Raw genomic sequence first — 20346 nt, 5'->3', positions numbered from 1 at the left:
CACACACACACACACACACACACACACACACGAACACACGCACGCACACGAACACACGCACGCACACGAACACACGCACGCACACGAACACACGCACGCACACGAACACACGCACGCACACGCACTCGCACACACGCACCCCCCATGTCCTCGGCCACAGGCGCCAGGTCTGGCGCATCTTCATAAGCAGACAGCGTGGCGACATCACCCCCTAATGGCCCTTATCTCAATCTGCCTTAAAAGCCTCTTGCCTTTCTTCTGCTGACCCCCTCTCTCTAGTCTCCACACACACAAGTAGGCACGTATGCAAGCACAGACACACACCTTGCCAAACCTCCCTCTGCTTCTGTCTTGTGGTCACACGCACTGCCACCTAGCCATCACGAACACACACACGCATGCACGAAAGCACGCACACACACACCGCCCACCATCACGTTATTCGCAGCTCTTAATGAGTCTGCTGACTGCTTATCTGATGACCAAGTCTGATGACCGTCTGTGCACCCCACGTACCCATCATCACATGCAAGCCTGTCCATTTTGCAGTCTCTCTCTCTCTCTCTCTCTCTCTCTCTCTCTCTCTCTCTCTCTCTCTCTCTCTCTCTCTCTCTCTCGCAGTGTGGCTGTGTGTGTGCACCGTCTTGTTTCCAACCAGTGTCACAAATCTTCTACAAAACGTATCTTCCACAGGGAGACATTCATTTGTAGGCATCGGAGGTCTTAATTAGAGCTTAGGAAGAATTGCGAGAGTGTGGAGCTCCTTGTTGAAAGTGAAGACAATGTCTTGTCTCAGCTTTAAGGCCTGAAAAGTATTTGGGGATGTGTGTGTGTGACTGTGCGTATCTGGAAGTCTAAAGGACACACACACACGCACGCACACGCACGCACACGCGCACGCACGCACGCACGCACACACACCTCAGCAGACAGCCAGTCCAGGCCTGTGTGGCTCCTGGTATTCCAGTGTGGCTGGTGGTGCGGTGGCTGGGCTGGGATGAATGGCTGACCTGTGGGGGCTCTTAGTAGCTGAGCTGCTGCACTATTAAATATTCATACAGCCACACGGGAGCCTTACATTGCCATCAATAACAAAAAGATCATATATACAGCATACACACACACACACACACACGCAGATGTGCACACACACACACACACACACACACACACACACACACACACACACACACACACACACACACACACACACACACACACACACACACACACACACACACACACACACACACACACACACACACACACACACAGCTGATTTAATCTAACCAAAGCTAATGAAAAAAAAAAACAAGATGCCAAATGATCAATTTTTATATTTTTCTTAAAACACCCTTCACTTGGTAGCCTAAAAAATGAGCAAATATAAGCATGAAGACATGCGCGCACACGCACGCACACACACACTTCTCCTTTTCGACCAACACAACATAAGTGGAAAAAAGGGGACATTTGAGAGAGTTGTCACCAGTTTTTGTTGTGTGTAGCCCCCGCCGTGATAAACCCCCCTCCTAGCCGCTGCCATCAATTATTTATGAGCAAAAGCATAACAAACAAAGAGGGACAAAGTGTTTATCAATGGCGGCCCTCCGTATACAGTAAGTGGAGGCTATGAGGGAAAGTCATTAGCAGAAAGCCGATACAGGACAATAGGGGCGGCAGGAAACAGCTGCTTTAGCTTGAGGATTGGCCACTACTATACTGTATGTATTATACATTACACCTATTTAATGCAGTGCAGGAGGAGGAGGAGGAGGAGGAGGAGAAGGAGGAGGCCATCTGCTGTTATTATGGTGCGTGAATGTGTGCGAGTGTGTGCGTGTTTGTGTGTGGAGTGTTAAAGGGGATGTGATGTTAACACATAAAAAAAAACAAATAAATGAATAGATAACAAAAAACTCCACTTGAAAGTACATCATCATTTGAATAGTTTGATTACTTATTTTTAATATTTGCTTGAGGCAAGCAAAGAATGTTCTGTGTCATCTGTCATGCATGTTCCAAACAGATTTGAAGCCTAAATTGTGGTCTTGGGAGCCACCTTGTGGTCACTTATTGAAATGCACCCAGGGCCTAAAGCAAGAATGAGATTATTGTTGAGAGAGAGAGAGAATCTGAAAGACACTCTGACTTTAGACTATGCCCCATGGTCTGCCCCATACTGTCTATGGATCTGTGTGGTGTATGTGTGGTGTATGTGTGGTGTGTGTGTGTGTGTGTGTGTCAGGGACAGAGCAAGTGAGCATGCGAGAGGGGGGGAGATAGAGATGTGTGGCCCACCTTGTAAGAGGGCAGGAAGCAGAGCACTCCCCTGGCCATGGTCTGCACCACGTTGAGTAGCAGGGCCCCCACCTCGTCCTGGAAGGCGAATGTCTCCGTGTGCTGGAAGGTGGCACACAGCTTCCGACCCTGAGGCCCTGTGCCAAGGGTGCCCACCCACACCTGAGGCGCACAGCAGAGGAGACATCGCAAAAGGGCGTTTAGTCACTACCCCAGATACGTTTCATTTTTTTGTGGGGGGGAGAGGAGGGTTATGCGATGCCTGTATCTGAGATAGGGCAGTTTAACAGTGTGACAGGAAACGAGTGGGAAGAGAGAGATGGGGAATGATCGGCAAAAGACCTCAGGCCGGAATCGGCACTGGGTCGCAGGTGTAATGATACAACGTCTCTCACACACACACACACACACACACACACACACACACACACACACACACACACACACACACACACACACACACACACACACACACACACACACACACACACACACACACACACACACACACACACACACACACACACACACACACACACACACACACACACACACACACACACACACTTAATCCTCCAACCTGTGCAAACTGACCTGAGACTTGTGTATGACGTGGCTGGCCTCCAGCTGTATGGGGAAGCCGATGCCCAGCTCTGAGGAGAAGGAGTCCATGGGGGAGAGGGTGCCTGACGTCAGCACGATGCTGTGCACCGAGCCACTCAGGTCCGAGAAGGCCTGTAGAAACACAAAGACACACACATGTACAAAGAAAAGAATCCCCGCCATTTTGTCTCTGTGTGTGTAGACCTGTGTATGTGTGTGTGTGTGTATGTGTGCGTGTGTGTGTCAAAAGGATACTCACCACAGCGGGGTTGAGGCACCAGAAGCTGAGTGTGTGTACGAGGGTCTTGGTTTTGGCGCTCTGGCGTCGGCGGTTCGGCCGGGCGAAGAAGCCGTTGGCGTCGGGCAAGTCCGAGGGCACCACCCAGGCATAGGTTTGCTGCAGTGCCACGCGGTAGTCCTCCGCAAACCTGGAGGCGGGAAGAGTGGCAGAGGAAGGCAAGAACAGTTTGAATGTCCATGGACTCTGATGAAGACAGGTGGAGTCAAAAACAGCGTCGATCTCTAGTCTTATTATAAACCGATAAAGAAAAAAATAAGCAAAGACAGAAGACATCCATGCTGCACCAGATTCTTATTTTACGCCTTGTTCTGCTCTGGTTAACCCCAGAGTACTACATGTCAAGTAGAAGGTTTTCCTTTGTCCAACTCGTTGATAGTGTCAGGGAGGGGTGTGTGTGTGACCCAAGAATTCAGAAAGCATCAGTATCTTGTAAGGATGCAAATTATCGATTAATTCATTAATTGCTAGCTGTGTGACACAGTCCCCATCCAACATCCCCATCACACACACACACCTCTCCTCTGTCCATCCCATTTTCACATCCACACCCATCCACCCACCCACCGGCTCTCCTGCCTGAAGAGGTACTCCAGCACCATGAAGAGGCTCTTGAGGATGGACTGGGTGCCAGCTCCGATGGTGGGCACCGTGACCGTGTCCTCTCGGCCGTTCACCATGCCAATCCGCTCCTCCTTCTCCAGCACTGCTGCCAGGCTCTTCTGCACATGGGGAGATTGGCACAGCCAGAGCCATGGAATTCAAAGTTGTGACAACCGGTACAGGAAGTCGGTTGGTGACATGAGTCTCATAGATTCAAATAATTCTAGGCAGCAGCGTTCTTTTTGTTTTTGCTGGAGACAAACATAGAATCACTACACAACAAGCAAAGATAAAGATAAAGTAAAAATGAATAAAAATGAATTAAATTTACTTTTATTGCACTTTCTGTGTTCGACACTCACTCTCTGGAACTATTTTGGAACTATGCCAATGGCGATCTGTGTGTCAAAGGCTCCATTGTTGTGTAAAAAGGGAATTAGCCTAACCCTTACTTCCATGGCTCTGGGCACAGCAATGTAATGGGTGAATGACACATGCTGTGATACATGACGTACCAAGGGAGGGCATTATATTATAAACTTTTTACTTTTCCTTTGCCAGTCTCCAAATGCATATGAAGTATGCTGGTAGATTTTAGTGCACAACATAATTTACTTTGTGGCTGCTGTCAGTGACTTGACCATCAGACATCCTTTCTCATCCAAAAATGTAGTGAAGTTTTCTGTTACTTTATTTTCTATTGAATGTGTGACGTAGGGCTGCACAATTAATCGAAACTCATGATTTTGGGTGTGATAATTAAAAATCGTGGCTATGAAAATGTAATTGTGATGGCACAGGGCCAATAAAGCGGCCTGCCTTCAGGCGTCCCTGAAGCATGTCGATAGGCTGATATTTCTGGGCAAAAATCTGTAGGCCAACCTAAGCTTCATGCTATTGCCTTTTACATAATAATTACAATTCAGCTTTATTTTGTTCAACCCTTATGTACAATCTTTGTTATATTTCATTATATGATTTAAATGACATTCTTCAGTTGTTCATTGTTTTTCAATAATCGTAATTAATAAAACAAATAGATATTTTTTTCATAATCATGCAGCGCTAGTGTAATGTACCTGCAGCATGCTGAAGGTTTCTGCGGTGATGCCCATCTGGTGGAAGATGGCCAGCACCTCCCTCCCAGTCCACACCTTACTAGAACTCTCATAGTCACGCTCCTTCAGCATGCCACTGCTCTCCTGCACCCAGCTGTATGGACATGCAACATAGAGATAGAGAGAGAGAGAGAAGGGGGGGGAGAGAGAGAGAGAGAGAGAGAGAGAGAGAGAGAGAGAGAGAGAGAGAGAGAGAGAGAGAGAGAGGGGGGGGGGGGAGAGAGAGAGAGAGAGACAGAGAGAGAGAGAGAGAGAGAGAGAGAGAGAAGGGGGGGGGGAGAGAGAGAGAGAGAGAGATAGAGAGAGAGAGAGAGAGAGAGAGAGAGAGAGAGAGAGAGAGAGAGAGAGAGAGAGAGAGAGAAAGACACACACACACACACAGAGACACAGTCAGAGACACAGACACTTTTTTTCTTTGAATGCAGCAAACAATAACGGCAGTAAACTTTCAGGAATCTCTAATAAAATATATAAAGCTATACGTGTAATATCATGGGAGTATTATATTGAGTCACGGTCAGGTTGATTGCAAACAAAGCCGCTGCATCAAGAGTTGAATCCAATTGACCAATGAGAGTTACGTACTTGGTGAGGCTGCAGACGAAGCCCAATAGGGCGCGGTGCTCGTTGGGCCGTATTCTGTGCGTGACCATGGCCTCCAGCTCCTCGCGGGCCCCCAGCAGCTCCTTCTGGTTCACCGTGTAGCTGGCACTCTCCCGCGCACAGTCCTCGATGTTGTGGGCCTCGTCCAGCACCACGATCTGACCCTTCAGGTTGATTTCCATCTGTGAAGAGGCGCATGTGTGTGTGTGTGGGCGTGTGTGGTTGGGGTGAGAGACAGAGGTATAGAGGGTTTGTGGTTGAGACAACTGTACTGTAGGCACATACATAGGAACTAACCCTTCAGGTTAATCTCCATCTAAATGTGTGTGTGTGTGTGTGTGTGTGTGTGTGTGTGTGTGTGTGTGTGTGTGTGTGTGTGTGTGTGTGTGTGTGTGTGTGTGTGTGTGTGTGTGTGTGTGTGTGTGTGTGTGTGTGTGTGTGTGCGTGCGCGTTGGGGGGGTGGAGATGAGGACATGTTGAGGATGATGGGGTTGAAGACTCTTCTGAGGTAGCTTCTTATTTATGATGATTATTATTACATTATATTTGTGTATGGACACAAATTCTCACAGCCTGTAACCCACCCATCCAAATTCCAACTCCTTTACATTAGTCCTATCCTCATACAAGTAGCTCGGATGTCTCTCGAAATAAATTCATGCCGTAATTTCATCACATACAGGAAACAGCCGGATAAAAAAACACTGCTTTTTCAAACAGGATTTGGAGCATACCAGCAAATATTATCCCCGTCATGCCAGTCAATGTCAAATAAAAACGCTAACGGTATCTTGTTTCCCTTGCTGGCAACGCTCACCGCACTTCCCTCCCCGACTGTCAAACGCTTGAATTGTTATGGTATGCCAATACGGCAGTAATCGCTCTTAACATCAACTATTCTGAAAACTGGCAGCATTGAAGGGGGAGCAAGGGAGAGGGGCGTAACTTGACCCTGTGACGGATCAAACGCATCCCCTGGATGCCTGGTGTGTAAGGCAGGGAACAGCAAGCTGCTGCTGGGAAGAGTGCCCCGGACTGGACTCACTGGGCTGGCCTAAGGACAATAACGTCTGCCATCTCCTTTCATGAGCCCCTTTCAGGAATTCCGGTAAGGTGAGCCCACATGCGAGCGCAAGAGTGCAATTTTTTTTTTTTGCCAAGATTCATTAGCATGCTATTGCCTAGTAGTCCTTTGCTTGAGATTGCACCCGTTCTGTTTCAGTAGAATGTCTACATGTAGGTTTTAGTTTATGGTATGCGCTGAATACGACTAGAAATACTATACCTTTTGACCACAAACATTAATCGCCAATACTTGGTCAAGGTGGATTAGTGCTTCAAAATTCCATTCTACCTTTTGAGACATATTCTCCCCAACTCCACCACAGGGCAGAAATCAGGAAATAGTGAAATAATGCATAAATGAATAAATTAAATTACAGAACATTTCAATTATTAGGTCTTCGCCCAAATTCCGTACTAAATGTACCCTACTTCGACACACCTGATTCAAGGCAACATACGATGCGTACCAAAATCTTTCAGCCCTGCCCACGACCCACCACACCCAACAAATGCACTCACACGCTCCTTGATGAGGGTTCATGCAGGTTGTTGTAGGGATAACACTACACAGCCATCAGCCATGAGCTCCAGCATGTTATTATATTAAAGCAATGCCGCCCCATTTGTGGAAAAAAGCTCATTTTACACCTGCCCTTTAGTTTAATAGTCGAGTTTCACCTTTGTCCTGTACATCCAGTTGCTAGCTGGTCCCATACGACTCAAATACGGTATGCCACCTTGGAGGGAGAATTTGCGAATCCTGTCACCAGAAATTAACTTGTCATGAACCTGAGTTTAGGAGGCCTAAACGTTGCGCAGTCATATGTTATTATGTAATGTCACTCTTGTGTATTCTGTACCTATGTATGTATGCTATGGGCACTCTAATTTCCCCCGGGATTAATAAATGATACTCTACTCTACTGCTCTACTATATCAGTAAACATTTGAATTAATTTACTGAAGTATAATGCATATGTTATCATGAAAAAAAATCTCCCCCACCCCACCACACCCCAAAAAGCCACTCACGCTCTCCCTGATGAGGGGGTCCAGGAGGTAGTTGTAGGGGCAGAAGACGATACAGGCCTCTACCATGAGCTCCCGGGCGGCGTAGTAGGCACAGGAGCGCAGCTTGGAGCCCAGCTTGGTCAGCTCCTCGATGTCCCAGGCCTGGTGCAGCCCGTGTTTCCACTGCAGGGTGCTCTGCTCGCGCATCTTGTGCACATTCTGGTAGTACCTGCAGCTCCGGCCCTGTGGACATGAACACAAGACACACATTTTCAGATGCACACACATAAAGCACAAATTTGCTACAATACTCTGTCGATTATAATCAAAAAGGTAAAAAAAAACATAAATACTTGTGTGGTATTTTAATAAGAGTAATCACATTTACATCTGTACACAAACACATACGAACATTTACATGCAATCTGCCTGTGTCATAATAATGTAAGCAGCTGGTCATGAGGCTTTCTCTGGGGTCCTGAGCCTTCTTGTCGAGAGCCTGCTTTGGCTGTCTGCACCCTGTGTAGTAGTCAGGCCGGGCTTAGCCATGGGCTGAGAGCAGGCTTAACCCCCAGAAGGAGTGTGTGTGTGTGTGTGTGTGTGTGTGTGTGTGTGTGTGTGTGTGTGTGTGTGTGTGTGTGTGTGTGTGTGTGTGTGTGTGTGTGTGTGTGTGTGTGTGTGTGTGTGTGTGTGTGTGTGTGTGTGTGTGTGTGTGGTGTTGACAGCCAGTGTGGAATAGAAATGCCAGGAAAGCTGCCCCAGCCTCCAAGTGGCCGTACATCACATTCACCAACAGTACAAGAATCTTTTCTTATTGACAGTGGGCAGCGGGACAGTCTGATGGGCTGCAGATTGAGCTTTCATGGCATGGCATGGAGGGGTGTGCATGAGGACAAGATCTCCTTGGAGGGTGAGAGGGCGTGTGGGATGGACTTATGTGGTGTGTGTGCGTGTGTAGCATTGGAAGTATTTTTTTTACCAGTGATGTACTCAAGATTGGGGGCAGACCAAGGTCATGAGGGTAACAGGTTACTTGGAGGTACGATGGGTGTGTGTGTGTGTGTGTGTGTGTGTGTGTGTGTGTGTGTGTGTGTGTGTGTGTGTGTGTGTTGGGACCACATAAGAGACAGCACCCGGAGCGGCATGAGACAATGGTCCAGTGGCACACAGCACCGCACAACACCGCACAGCACCGCATAGCACAGCAGTAGAGTCTAATAGCCTGGCCCCTCCACTGCCCTCTCGTTCACCTCGGCCCACTGCTTTCATGTCACCAGCGACACACAAGAGTTGCAATGAAAACACCTTAAACTGACACCCTAACAAGTGGCCTGTCACCCCTCTGTCCAGTCCCCCCTCTTGATCCCCCAATCCCAGCCTCCGGCATAGGGCGCTAGCCGCTAACCATCACAGATCACTTAAAAGGGGAAGAAAAAGATCCTCTCTCATGCTCACGGCTTGCTCACTTTTTGTACGAAAACACCACACACGCGGGCAAGCACACACACTTGCGCTGTGACTGGAAACAAAGTGTGTTTGAAGGCCACCAACACCAGACGAAAGGCGAAAGTGACACGTATGTGTGATGTGACAGGTCGCGGGGCTGAGAGTAGGGGTATTATTGTCTCTAATTGCCAGGGCCGCTGCTGCAGTGACGAGACAGGACAGGTCGACTCGGCGGGAATATTATCGCCTGTAATTACAGCCCACAGCAGCTCAGTGTGACAGGGATTTCATTTTGCTTTTGACCTAAAACCGTGTGCGTGTGGGTATGTGTATGTGTGTGTCGGGGGTTAGTGTTACAGTTCTGAACGCCACTGCCACTGCTGTAATCCACTGGCAACCTGTCGTCTTCTCCCCCGCTTAAACCTCCTGTCAAAGCAGTGCAGAGGCAAAAGAACACGAGAAACGAGACAAAGTGTGTGGAGGGGGGGAAAAAAGCAGAACCACATGACACAAGAGCGCTTTAAAAGACAAGGCAACTGGCTGTGGCTGGATGATGGTGTCATGGGATAAGTGTCATGATTGTGTCCTCTTTGTGCCCACAGGGAACAAGGGAAGAGAGGAAGCAGGGTGTCTGATTCGCACACACACACACGCACACGCACACACACACACACACACACACACACACACACACACACACACACACACACACACACACACACACACACACACACACACACACACACGCACACGCACGCGCACGCACGGACGCGCAAAAGGTCAGGCTCAGTTCAAAAGGTTGCCCTCATGTTCCCCGTTCCCGCTCTACACTACACTGAGACTGAGGCACTGGACTGAGTGGCCAACTGGAGTCCATTACAGAGTCTGGCTGGAGGTTACGGGGAAGGGTTAAAGGTTACGACGCGGCCTCCTTTCTCCAGAATCACTAATGGAGTGTCTGCATGGTACTAATGACCGAATAATTGAATAGGATAGAATAGAATAGGGCCAGGAGAAACCTGAGAGACGGACACCTACAGACGGCAAAGGTCAACGCGCCTCTGGACAGACAACAGCGGCCATGGAGGATGCTAGAGGTGTGTTCAAATTCAGCTACCAGAGGTGGATAAATTAATGCAAAGATGTCTTCCCTAAACTCGTGCCGACTTTGATAAATTTGCTGTTTCAAGAACTGCAATGAAAAAGTCGTGACATGTTACTTATACGTCATAGTATTGCAGTACTAGGTAGTTAAATCTTTTCAACGACTCGGACAGCATTCCACTCATGGATTGGCGCACAATATGAGGCTACAGGAGCTCTGAGCAACTTTTTGAGTTAATCGTCGTAACAAGTTATCCAAGGCTTAAATGAGTCATCAGTAGAAGAATTAAGACTCTTGACCGCCATCGCTGTCTGTGAGCTGTCTTTTAAAGCATCTGAAAATGAGCATTGTTTTCACATTTTCAGTTAATCGCAAGCTATGTATATAACCATGTCCAGACATGCCGAACAAAAAAACTCCTCTTTAATTCTTCTATACACACCTTTACAAAAGATCAAAAAGAGTAGGCTTTCAAACGTTCATCTGTCTTTGTGCATTTGAACACACCTTGGCTTACAGGTCGTTCCTCATCTTTGTGGAGAAGATGAAACACCTGTGCCACAAGAGCGCTGCTTTCACATGACTGGAGGACATGCAAATGACAGCGCAATGGTGTGATGACTGACTTGTAAAAAGAGACTTTTTTCAAGCAGATGTGTTTCTCGATATTCTCAGTGTCCATGTACACAGACACACACACAGACACACAGACACACAGACACAGACACAGACACAGACACACACACACACACACACACACACACGCACACGCACACGCACACGCACACACACACACAAGAACAAAAACAAGAACACACACAAGGACACACAAACACACCTAATATACATGCAATAATATCTTCTGAGTGAAGTCTGTTCATAGCATTACCACTACCACACCTCTCAGTTATTACTCCATGCATGGTTCAAAATTGGGTTTATACCACGGCAGGGTATAATTTCCCATTGTGATGTCTTCCTTGGAACACTAATTATTTTCCTATATAAGCACACATATGAAGTAGTCCCTGATTTCTGGCCGTATGACATTTGTATATCAATGCGCCAAGGAATGTTCAAATTTATATACAAAGTTGCAAGCATCACACGACTGCACAGTGACTTCTCATACTTTCGAATACATTTCTAAAAACCTGACAAGTTAGTGACCTTGTTGCTCCTGTGCCATTATGCCCTGTGTGGTGATGGTATGACCCATGTGTGAATCTTTGGTGAACCCAGTGAACTGGGGCCTGCAGGCTCTGCTGTCTGTCTAGGGTCCTTTCATCTCTACCGAGGGTCTCCCCATGCGCTGACAGAAACACGCTGACAAAAAAGGCTCTAAACTGACAGAAACAAAGAAGGGTCCTCCTCCATAATTTCTCAACTGGGTGTGTGTGAGAACGTAATGGTTTACGTCATGTCTCAACACCACAGGCCACATCTCATCTATTGAAACTTGAAACCCCTTATTTCTCTGCGTCTGATGGGCGCATGAAGAGCCTGTGCATGCTGAGCAATGGTTCACATCATGCACCCTTATAAAAAACGTTTGCTTTTTAGACTGTGTACAGTAATCCATACTAATAAATGTTGTGCACAACACCTTTCTGTGGGCTTTGAGTGTGTGTGTAATTGTATGCATAGTGTGTGCATGTGTGTGTGCGTGTAAGTGTCTGTGTAATGGCTCACATCATGTGTATAAATACCCAATCTGGCCTTTGCTCTGCTCATGGAGAGTACATGCATGTGTGATGTCCCAACATTAAAACCTCATCAGCACATCAACCTCAACTCACCTCTTCGCAGTGCTCAACTCACTTCTTTGGCCTTTTCTCTGGACATAGTAGATTAATTGTGGCAGTGTAAGAATAATGTACTCTCCCCATTCCCCAACATTAAAACCTCAAAAAAATTAAATAAATAAAAAACATTTTTGGCCTTTCCTCTGCCCACATGCCCAGGGCTGGATTAAGATGGCTCGGGGCCCCTGGTCTATAGGTTGCCTTGGCAAAGGTGTCATACTCACTGCCAACTGTTGAGAGGAGTATTAATATGATATAAAAATATGATGCAAAAGATAAATTTTTCACATCTCGTCTGCATTTTTTTAAAAACTGTTGGCTAATCAGGGGGTCCCCTGGAAGGTGGGGAACTCTAGGCTTCAGACATCTCTAGCCTGTGCATAATTCCGGCGCTGCTGGTACCTCACCTCTTTGGCGTCCAGCAGCTCCTTGCAGCGCTCGTTGCGGTTGGCGTGCGGCGCCACGTCTGGGTTGACGCAGGTGTGGTCTCGGCTGGACAGGATGGTCATGGGCGTGCTGGAGTACAGCGTGCGCTTCAGCTCGTGGGCGATCTGCGTGATCTGCTTGTGCGTACGCGTGCCAAAGAAGATCTTGGGAATCTTCCTCTTCTTCTCCCCTTCTCCTCCTCCGCAGCACTTGTCCTTCTCTTTCTCCCCTGCGGAACCTTTGTGTCCACCCTTGGCACCAGCACAGGGACACAGCGTACAGACCACTGGGGACTAGAGGAGGACACAAAGACACGGAGATGTCAGGACACATACTGTACAGCAGAGAAGGCAGAGGTGGAGAAATCACTGGGACATTGTGGACATTAGGACACATACATTATAAAAGGCAAACAAACTGCAGGTGTGGAAAGAGAAGTGTTGAGGTGTTTGTGGATGTGTGCACATGTGTGGCTTTCTGTGTGTGTGTGTGTGTGTGTGTGTGTGTGTGTGTGTGTGTGTGTGTGTGTGTGTGTGTGTGTGTGTGTGTGTGTGTGTGCAATGCTATCTAGCTCCAGGCATTGCGTGAATCGGACCTTTTGTGCAACTCGAACGTATAGATAAACAGAAACAATGGTAGCGTTGGAGGTGGAAGGGGTGGTGGTGGTAGTAGTAGTAGAGGGGGGGTGAAGGATGGCTGCTTCGGCCGGTCCAGGTGACCTCTGTCAGGGCTGAAAGCTGAGACGCCAGCCCATTGTTGGCCACAAAGAACCGGAGCCTATGATTGGCTGGCCGTAATTGCTGTGCAGGTGGACCGTGTTGTTCACACACACACACATACACTCTCTCTCGTGCTCAAACGCTCGCGCTCGCGCTCACACACACACACACACCAAAGCCCAGAGGCTAGGGGCTGTAACCAATCCCTCATTCTGTATGAGTGGCTCTAAGTGGGCCACTTTCTCCCCATTGAGCAGCATGACAAACACACCTTCACCACCACCAGCCACTCATGTCAGCTCTCTCTCTCTCTCTCACTCTCTCTCTGTATGCGGAGCCAAATGTTGTGGTGTGGTGTGGTGCCAACTGCCAAGCGGGCACACTGCCTTTTTTCACAGCCCCCGACTGGTCTGTTGACACACCGTACAGAACACACACTGGCGTGGCATACTATGACACGCATTCACCGCACCGCTGAACAAAGACTGTGCCCATGACAGAGGAAACAAGGCAACGGGGATAATGGACAGCACCACTGATACACAATGTATGGTCCACTTTCATGGTCCAGGAGCAAACTTTTTGATGGCAAAATGAGCATACGAACTAATAAATAAATGCATAAATAATGACAGTCCAGTGGATGAATAGATGGATTTCTAGTGTTTACAAATACTCCACTGCACACACGCAGACAAGAATTACAAAAAGCTAAGCTAAGCAAAGTTTTTAATATTGAAAGTCCCATTGGAGATGTGCACAGTGTTTGGTCCGAACCTGTTGTCTTGTCTGCTGGATGTTTTATCTGCTTGCGTGAATTCTGTTCTCTTGATTACAGATGACTCAAGTGGCAGCCACAGGTTAAAAGGCGGGATTTAAGGATAACCACACACTACATTGCACCAATGGAACTTTCAATTTAAAACCTAGCGATGAGCCTTTTGGAATTGAATGAATGAAAAAGTTGCTGTAAATATCCCACAAGCTTCCATTTCTCTCTAATTGCTGCATGTTTTCCCACTGTCGTTTTTGTCCACATCGCAAAAAATGATCGGCTTGTTGATTAACATAATTGGTAGCTGCTGAAAAGCAACCAGCAGCCAGCCCCCCCACTGCCACCCCTTCTTTTGCCAGGCTTAGTGCTGGTTCAGCCGGCCCGATAATAACAAACCATTGACACCACAGCCTGTTGCTCTCCCTCTCTCTCCACAGCCTCTACCGGGTTTCAGCTAATGCAAAGCCGGCAACCGTGCGGTAAGATTAGACTCCCCCTCCTTTATAAACAATGTGGCAAGTCAAGGCACAAGGCGCAAGGAGCATGTTACACCTCAATACCAGGGATCAAGCTGTGTCTTTGCCCTCGAAGAGGACGGGAGCTCTGGTTACTCAAAACTCTCGAGTTGAGAGCTCTCCAGGCCTGCCGACGCGCCCAACGTTGCTTGCCATTAAATATTACAATGCGTGATAGACTGGAGGGTGAAAGTAGCCATTCACTTTTGCATGCTTTGTCCAACATCTCTCTCTCCACTTCTCTTGCTCTGCTTCATATTTGGAATGGATGTATCGCTTTTGGGTGATTCTCACGAAACGTGCAACAAAGGTGTTTTGACAACCATTTTTTCAAAATGCTTTTTTGATTGAATTTCTTTTTTAATCAGTTACATTAAAGTGTACAGTTACTAAGCACAATAATATCAACTTACCTGACAACTTTTTAAAACACATTTTTTAACGTTTTATAGGTCCATGTCTGCTAAAATGCTCATTACCGCAATTTTTTTCTTTCATGAAATGTATTAGGACACTTAATTGTTCTAGCAGTTGTGTTCATTGAATATTGATAGTTGTACTAGGGGCTACATAAAACACTCAAAAAAGTTTTTTTTCTTATTATTGTAGTTTAAGAATTTTACCATTTTACCTCATTACCGCAATAGGATCATTTGTTTTCCTCTTTAATTTTAGAATACATCAGTGAAAACCTACAATTTCGGTCCAAAAATATACTGAAGTGAAAGAAACATGAAAGGTACTGTGTTCATAAAAAATATACATGAATACAGTTTTCCTTTAGTACTTTTTTTTACAATTAAGTGCTCATTTCGGTAATGAGGGATATGTTTCGGTAATGAGAATGAGTTTTCGGTAATGAGAATAAGGAGAAATAAATTGAACTAAAGCCAAATATTAGTAAATGATGTGATTTGTTATTATTATTAGCACAACGACAGAGCCTCCAGGGCAGAACTAATCAAATGACACCTAATAAGATGATAAATATATTCTATATAAAACCATTCATTAAGCTGCTGAAGGATATTGGGATTCAAGACTTAACCCAGCCAAAGACCATAAAAGACCATAGGTCAGGGGTGGGGAACCTGTCTCGAGGGCCGTTTGTGGCCCTTGAGGCCGTTTAATCAGGCCCCCGATATATATTTAATGTTATGCAGCTTCACATGAAATATGACACATTTTGTAAAGGAAAATACATTTGCAATACAATTAAGTTATATTCAGGGGAACTAGAGAAGGTGGAGTCTGTTTTAAAGGTGGCTGCCTTCAATATAGGCCTTAAGTGCAGGGGGAAATCCTAGTTTGTGTTATTAGTACGGCTCTCTGAGAACTTTTACGGCCCTCGGATGAATTTGAAGAGGCCCCTCGAATGAAAAAGGCTCCCCACCCCTGCAGTAGGTGAATAGGCGAGGCCCCTCCTGGGCACCAAAGTAACATCATAGTACAAGGGGTGAAGGCCAAGGGGTGCACTCTGAAGTTATAGTTAGTCCATCATCAAAACACCGGAGGGTAGCCACCTGATGACCCCAATGAAGCGCATACATCCCACTCCTCATCCCCACCCTGAATATGATACCACAACTCACCATTGATCTCTCCAGCCAAAAATCTATAGTGGACCAGAAATCTAAATCTGTTATGAGAAGGGAAATCATGTGGCAGTGCGAGGTCGTGCACTGGACTTTTTTTCTGACTCGGCGCGCACCGGCAACTAGGAAGTAGGAAGTAGAAGGAACAGGAGATGACTAGAGTAGGTTGTATGGTATGCCGGTTCGGTACACCTTGGTTTTAGGGTCACAGTTCGGTACATTTTCGGTACAGTATCACCATAATACTGTCCGGACCAAAGCCGGAATTCACTATGAACGTTATGTGTTATGAAATATCACTGAACACCACTAACTGTTTGAGTTGCACATTGCATACTAATGGCAGTCAGGGCATCAGACTCCCGATTCCTGACCCGCCAGGTTGGTGGAGGGAGTAATTAACCAGTGATCTCCCCCATCCTCCTCCATGACTGAGGTACCCTGAACATGGTACTGCTCCCGTTCGGGCGCTTTTGGGGATGAGGCATAAATGCGGGTGAGGCATAACTGCCATTCTGTTGTGTGCAATGTGCAGTGTTCATGTGTGTGCTGTGGAGCGCTGGATCATGACAATGGGAGTTGTAGTTTCCCAAGTGGGCTTTCACTTCACTCACATTTTTGAAAAAGAAAAAGTGTTGGTTTTCAGGACAATATCAGACATGCCCATAATTAGTATAGGGTGCATGAAAAACAAAATTAAAACGTTGCAAAATCCTGCTCTTCTCTTGCAGTATTGTTCCTTTGAACTACCTTAACTTCCTTGTCATTTTCTAGCATGTTTGATACTTGTCAAAAGGTGGCACAATAGACTTGGAATTTTGAATTGCTGTTAATGGGCATTTTCAGCTAAATTTGCATGCATTTTGAGGCTGTTTTGATCCCGTTACCTTTCCACTTACCCAGGACATCAAGAACCCACAGCATGACTAAAAGATGGGTACATGGGTGTTTGAGCATGGCTTAAGGATCAGAGTATGGGGGCTGAAACCTTCCTAAAGGCTGCAAAAACATGCACGAGGAGTTTCTAATTTGGGAAAGGCAACTAGAGCATTCCTCCAAATGATTCTTCTTACTAGTTTTGATTGAAATATTCTAAAAACTACTTCTCGCTGAATTCGCTAAAAAGGCCTATTCACTGCTATTTCAAATGCCAAGCCTTTTGTGCCACCCTTTAACAATGATCAAATTGGATCCAAAACAAAGATTTTGGTAGGAAGTCAAGTTAGTAAAAAAGGATAAATACTCAAACCCACTAGGGTATGACAACCAAACACAGGAAGCAAAAAATTCTGTCAATTTCTGCACATATGTAGACTTGAAGTGAGTCGATTTTGTCTCCCAACTTGTTCCCTTTTTGCCATCTACGCAATCTGACAACTTCACTGCGAGTGCTGGGTTCGTTGTTTGCCATTGCCTTTGCATTGGGTGACATCACTAGGCAGTTTGATTTTTTTTTTTGGCATCAAAGGACCACATTTCGAGGGTGGAATATTGATTCATGGATTGGCATATGAGCAAGAATTAAGTTGTTACTTGCTACTCTCAATGAACTCTCACAACAGGGTCTCTGGCCCATAGTCGATTATTGTTCTTCCAAGGGTGGGACAAAATATAAATGTCACCACAACATTTGCCAGAAAGGATGAGAACAGAAAAAATGGTCTATGAACAACACCTGTATGACCACTCAATCTAGCCTATGTAATGTATAGGGAGATGATCACTTTTACAGACAAACCCCCATTAGAGCTATTGCATATGTTAGGCATTTACTTTTGCTTTGTTTACTTACAATATTGTATATCGAATATCGATTCAATACAATTGCATATTTTAACCCGAAATGGATGCAATGTCACTTAACACTTTCATCAAGTGCTTTAACTGTAATTAAGTGACATAGTGACAATATTTATACTGCAAAAATATAATTTGTATTTAAGGTTGCAGTTGCATGTTTAAAAATGTAAATAAATAAAAAGCGAAATGGATATAAGTCATGAAAATATATTCTAAATGTAAATCACCATAGAGTCTCATTACCGAAATTGACAATCCTCATTACCGAAAGGTACTTAAAACATTGCGGTAATGAGAATGTGTATTGCGGTAATGAGATGGCTCAGCACAATAATGTTAACTGTAACTTGACTAATTATGACATAGCTAATTCATGACCATTGTTGAATTCTGAAAAGGAATACCCTATTACCAAGCAAGTTTAAAATGAAAAAATCTTTTTCATTTTGAAATATTGACTAATTTCGGTAATGAGAACCACTTTTGTCGTATTTGCATATTTTTGAGACAAATTGTGACATTTTACAGGCACAAACAATAAGGCTGACTAATCATGTAGCCATCTTGACTCTCCTGTTGGTACACATGAATTGTAGGTAGTTTCAGCTCATATTGAAATTCTGATGGCTTTTAATTGTAGCTCTGAAATATATTGCGGTAATGAGAAGAAAAACTTGGGGACACGGTCTTTTCTTGAAATATTCATTAGTGTTCATTATTTAATTTGCCAACAAGGAACACTTAATGAAACTTCAGACATAGACCAACGCTCTTGTAGTGTCATTTACGTATTTTTAATTTTTTAATTATGTTTTAACCTAATTCAAAGACCAGAAATTTTGGTCGGGACACATTTCGGTAATGAGAATTTGCCTATAAAATGCATAAAAAGTGGAAAATAAAAATAACATTTTTTAAAATGAACTAGTGTGCCAGAAAGTACACATCTTGCTCTACAGTAATGTATATTATCAAAAGAATCCCTGTCATATTTAACCATTAAAACCTCATTGCCATTGATTTTTTTAGCTTCGTGAGAATCACCCTTTTGTGTGGGGGGGGGGTTGCCCTCCTCTCCTCTTTTTTTCCATATTCTTTAGTCTGTCCGGCCAGACGTCTCTCAGTAGTATGTATGTGCCAAACAGAGACAGAAGGGCAGAAAAACAGAGTGAAAGAAAGAAAGAGAGCGCGAGAGAGAAAAAGAGGGAGAGCAGGTGGGTTAGGGTTACGGCCTTTATGGAAGGGTTCCGCACCCCCGACCCCGCTTCCATTCCAGGCAGACAATCCCCTCCACCCCCTCAAACAAGAGCGAGAGAGAGAGGAGAGGAGGAAAAATAGACAGAAAGATGGATCAGCTTACCCTCTGTTGCCACATTAAATAGGCTGGCCCAAATATCCTGCCTTCAGTGGCAAAGAATTACTTATTCACTGAGAAGGGTAGGATGGGGGTCGGGCATGCAGTGGAGTGGCGTAGCGTGAAGATGAAGGTGTGTGTGTGTGTGTGTGTGAGCTGGGGAGAGGGTTTGCACTTGTGAATGGAGGCCCTTGTCAACAGCGGTGCAGGAAACAGATGACACAAGGCTATCCACTTACGCGTTCCCTGCCACCGTTTCGGCCCCCTCTCTGTCCAGCCACCTCTTACCTCCACCACCACCACCACCACCACCTCCATCCCCCCCTGACGCTCTCTGTCTGTCTCCAGGCGGCCAGGAGACACCCCAGGAATGCAGAAATGCAGATAAGGGCCTCCGCTGGCCAGCCCCGTCACCCAGCACACATCCAGGCTCAAAATCACATTCTTTAACCCCTAAATCCCCCAACCACACACACACGCACGCACGCACGCACGCACGCACGCACGCACGCACGCACGCACGCACGCACGCACGCACGCACGCACGCACGCACGCACGCACGCACGCACGCACGCACGCACGCACGCACGCACGCACGCACGCACGCACGCACGCACGCACGCACGCACGCACGCACGCACGCACACACACACACACACACACACACACACACACACACACACACACACACACACACACACACACACACACACACACACACACACACACACACACACACACACACACACACACACACACACACACACACCTATACAAACCCCTATTCTGTCTCTGTCACCCAACCCTCGTGCCCCCGCTGCCTCCATATCACATAGAGCGGGAGTGACTTCAATCAGATCCCATAAAGGTGCCCCAACAGTGGGCCGCTTTGTGCGAGAGTGTCAGCCCTAACGTGTCAGGCCGCCATGTGGCATGTAGAAGGTTCTGTGTGTGTGTGTGTGTGTGTGTGTGTGTGTGTGTGTGTGTGTGTGTGTGTGTGTGTGTGTGTGTGTGTGTGTGTGTGTTGCTGATAGGACCCCGCCAAAAGTGTCTCCCAGACATCTTAAAGGCGCTCTCGGCCCTCCCTCCGTATTAGTTTCTCTTAAAAAGGTATACGATGCTCCACAGGACCTGCTGAGGGGCCTAGGCCAACTTCTCTCTCCTCCTCCTCCTCTGTACTCCCTCTCTTTCTTTCCCTCTGAG

At 46.2% G+C, this 20346-nt stretch overlaps 1 protein-coding gene across 1 annotated transcript in view; it reads right to left on the bottom strand.

Annotated features, from left to right (window-relative positions):
• The window catches only part of brip1 (BRCA1 interacting helicase 1), a 63538-nt gene that overhangs the window by 32298 nt on the left and 10894 nt on the right, over positions 1-20346 (bottom strand). The window contains exons 7-14 of the mRNA XM_063204863.1: positions 12366-12677; positions 7624-7845; positions 5509-5708; positions 4885-5017; positions 3770-3924; positions 3164-3332; positions 2896-3036; positions 2302-2463 (exon numbers count right to left, since the gene is read on the bottom strand). Coding sequence (XP_063060933.1) covers positions 2302-2463; positions 2896-3036; positions 3164-3332; positions 3770-3924; positions 4885-5017; positions 5509-5708; positions 7624-7845; positions 12366-12677 — 1494 coding nt within the window. The remainder of the gene's footprint in view (positions 1-2301; positions 2464-2895; positions 3037-3163; positions 3333-3769; positions 3925-4884; positions 5018-5508; positions 5709-7623; positions 7846-12365; positions 12678-20346) is intronic.

The sequence above is a fragment of the Engraulis encrasicolus genome, chromosome 8 (assembly GCF_034702125.1).
Source record: "Engraulis encrasicolus isolate BLACKSEA-1 chromosome 8, IST_EnEncr_1.0, whole genome shotgun sequence".
NCBI classification, from domain to species: domain Eukaryota; kingdom Metazoa; phylum Chordata; class Actinopteri; order Clupeiformes; family Engraulidae; genus Engraulis; species Engraulis encrasicolus.
This window is presented reverse-complemented; position numbering and strand designations above follow the sequence as displayed.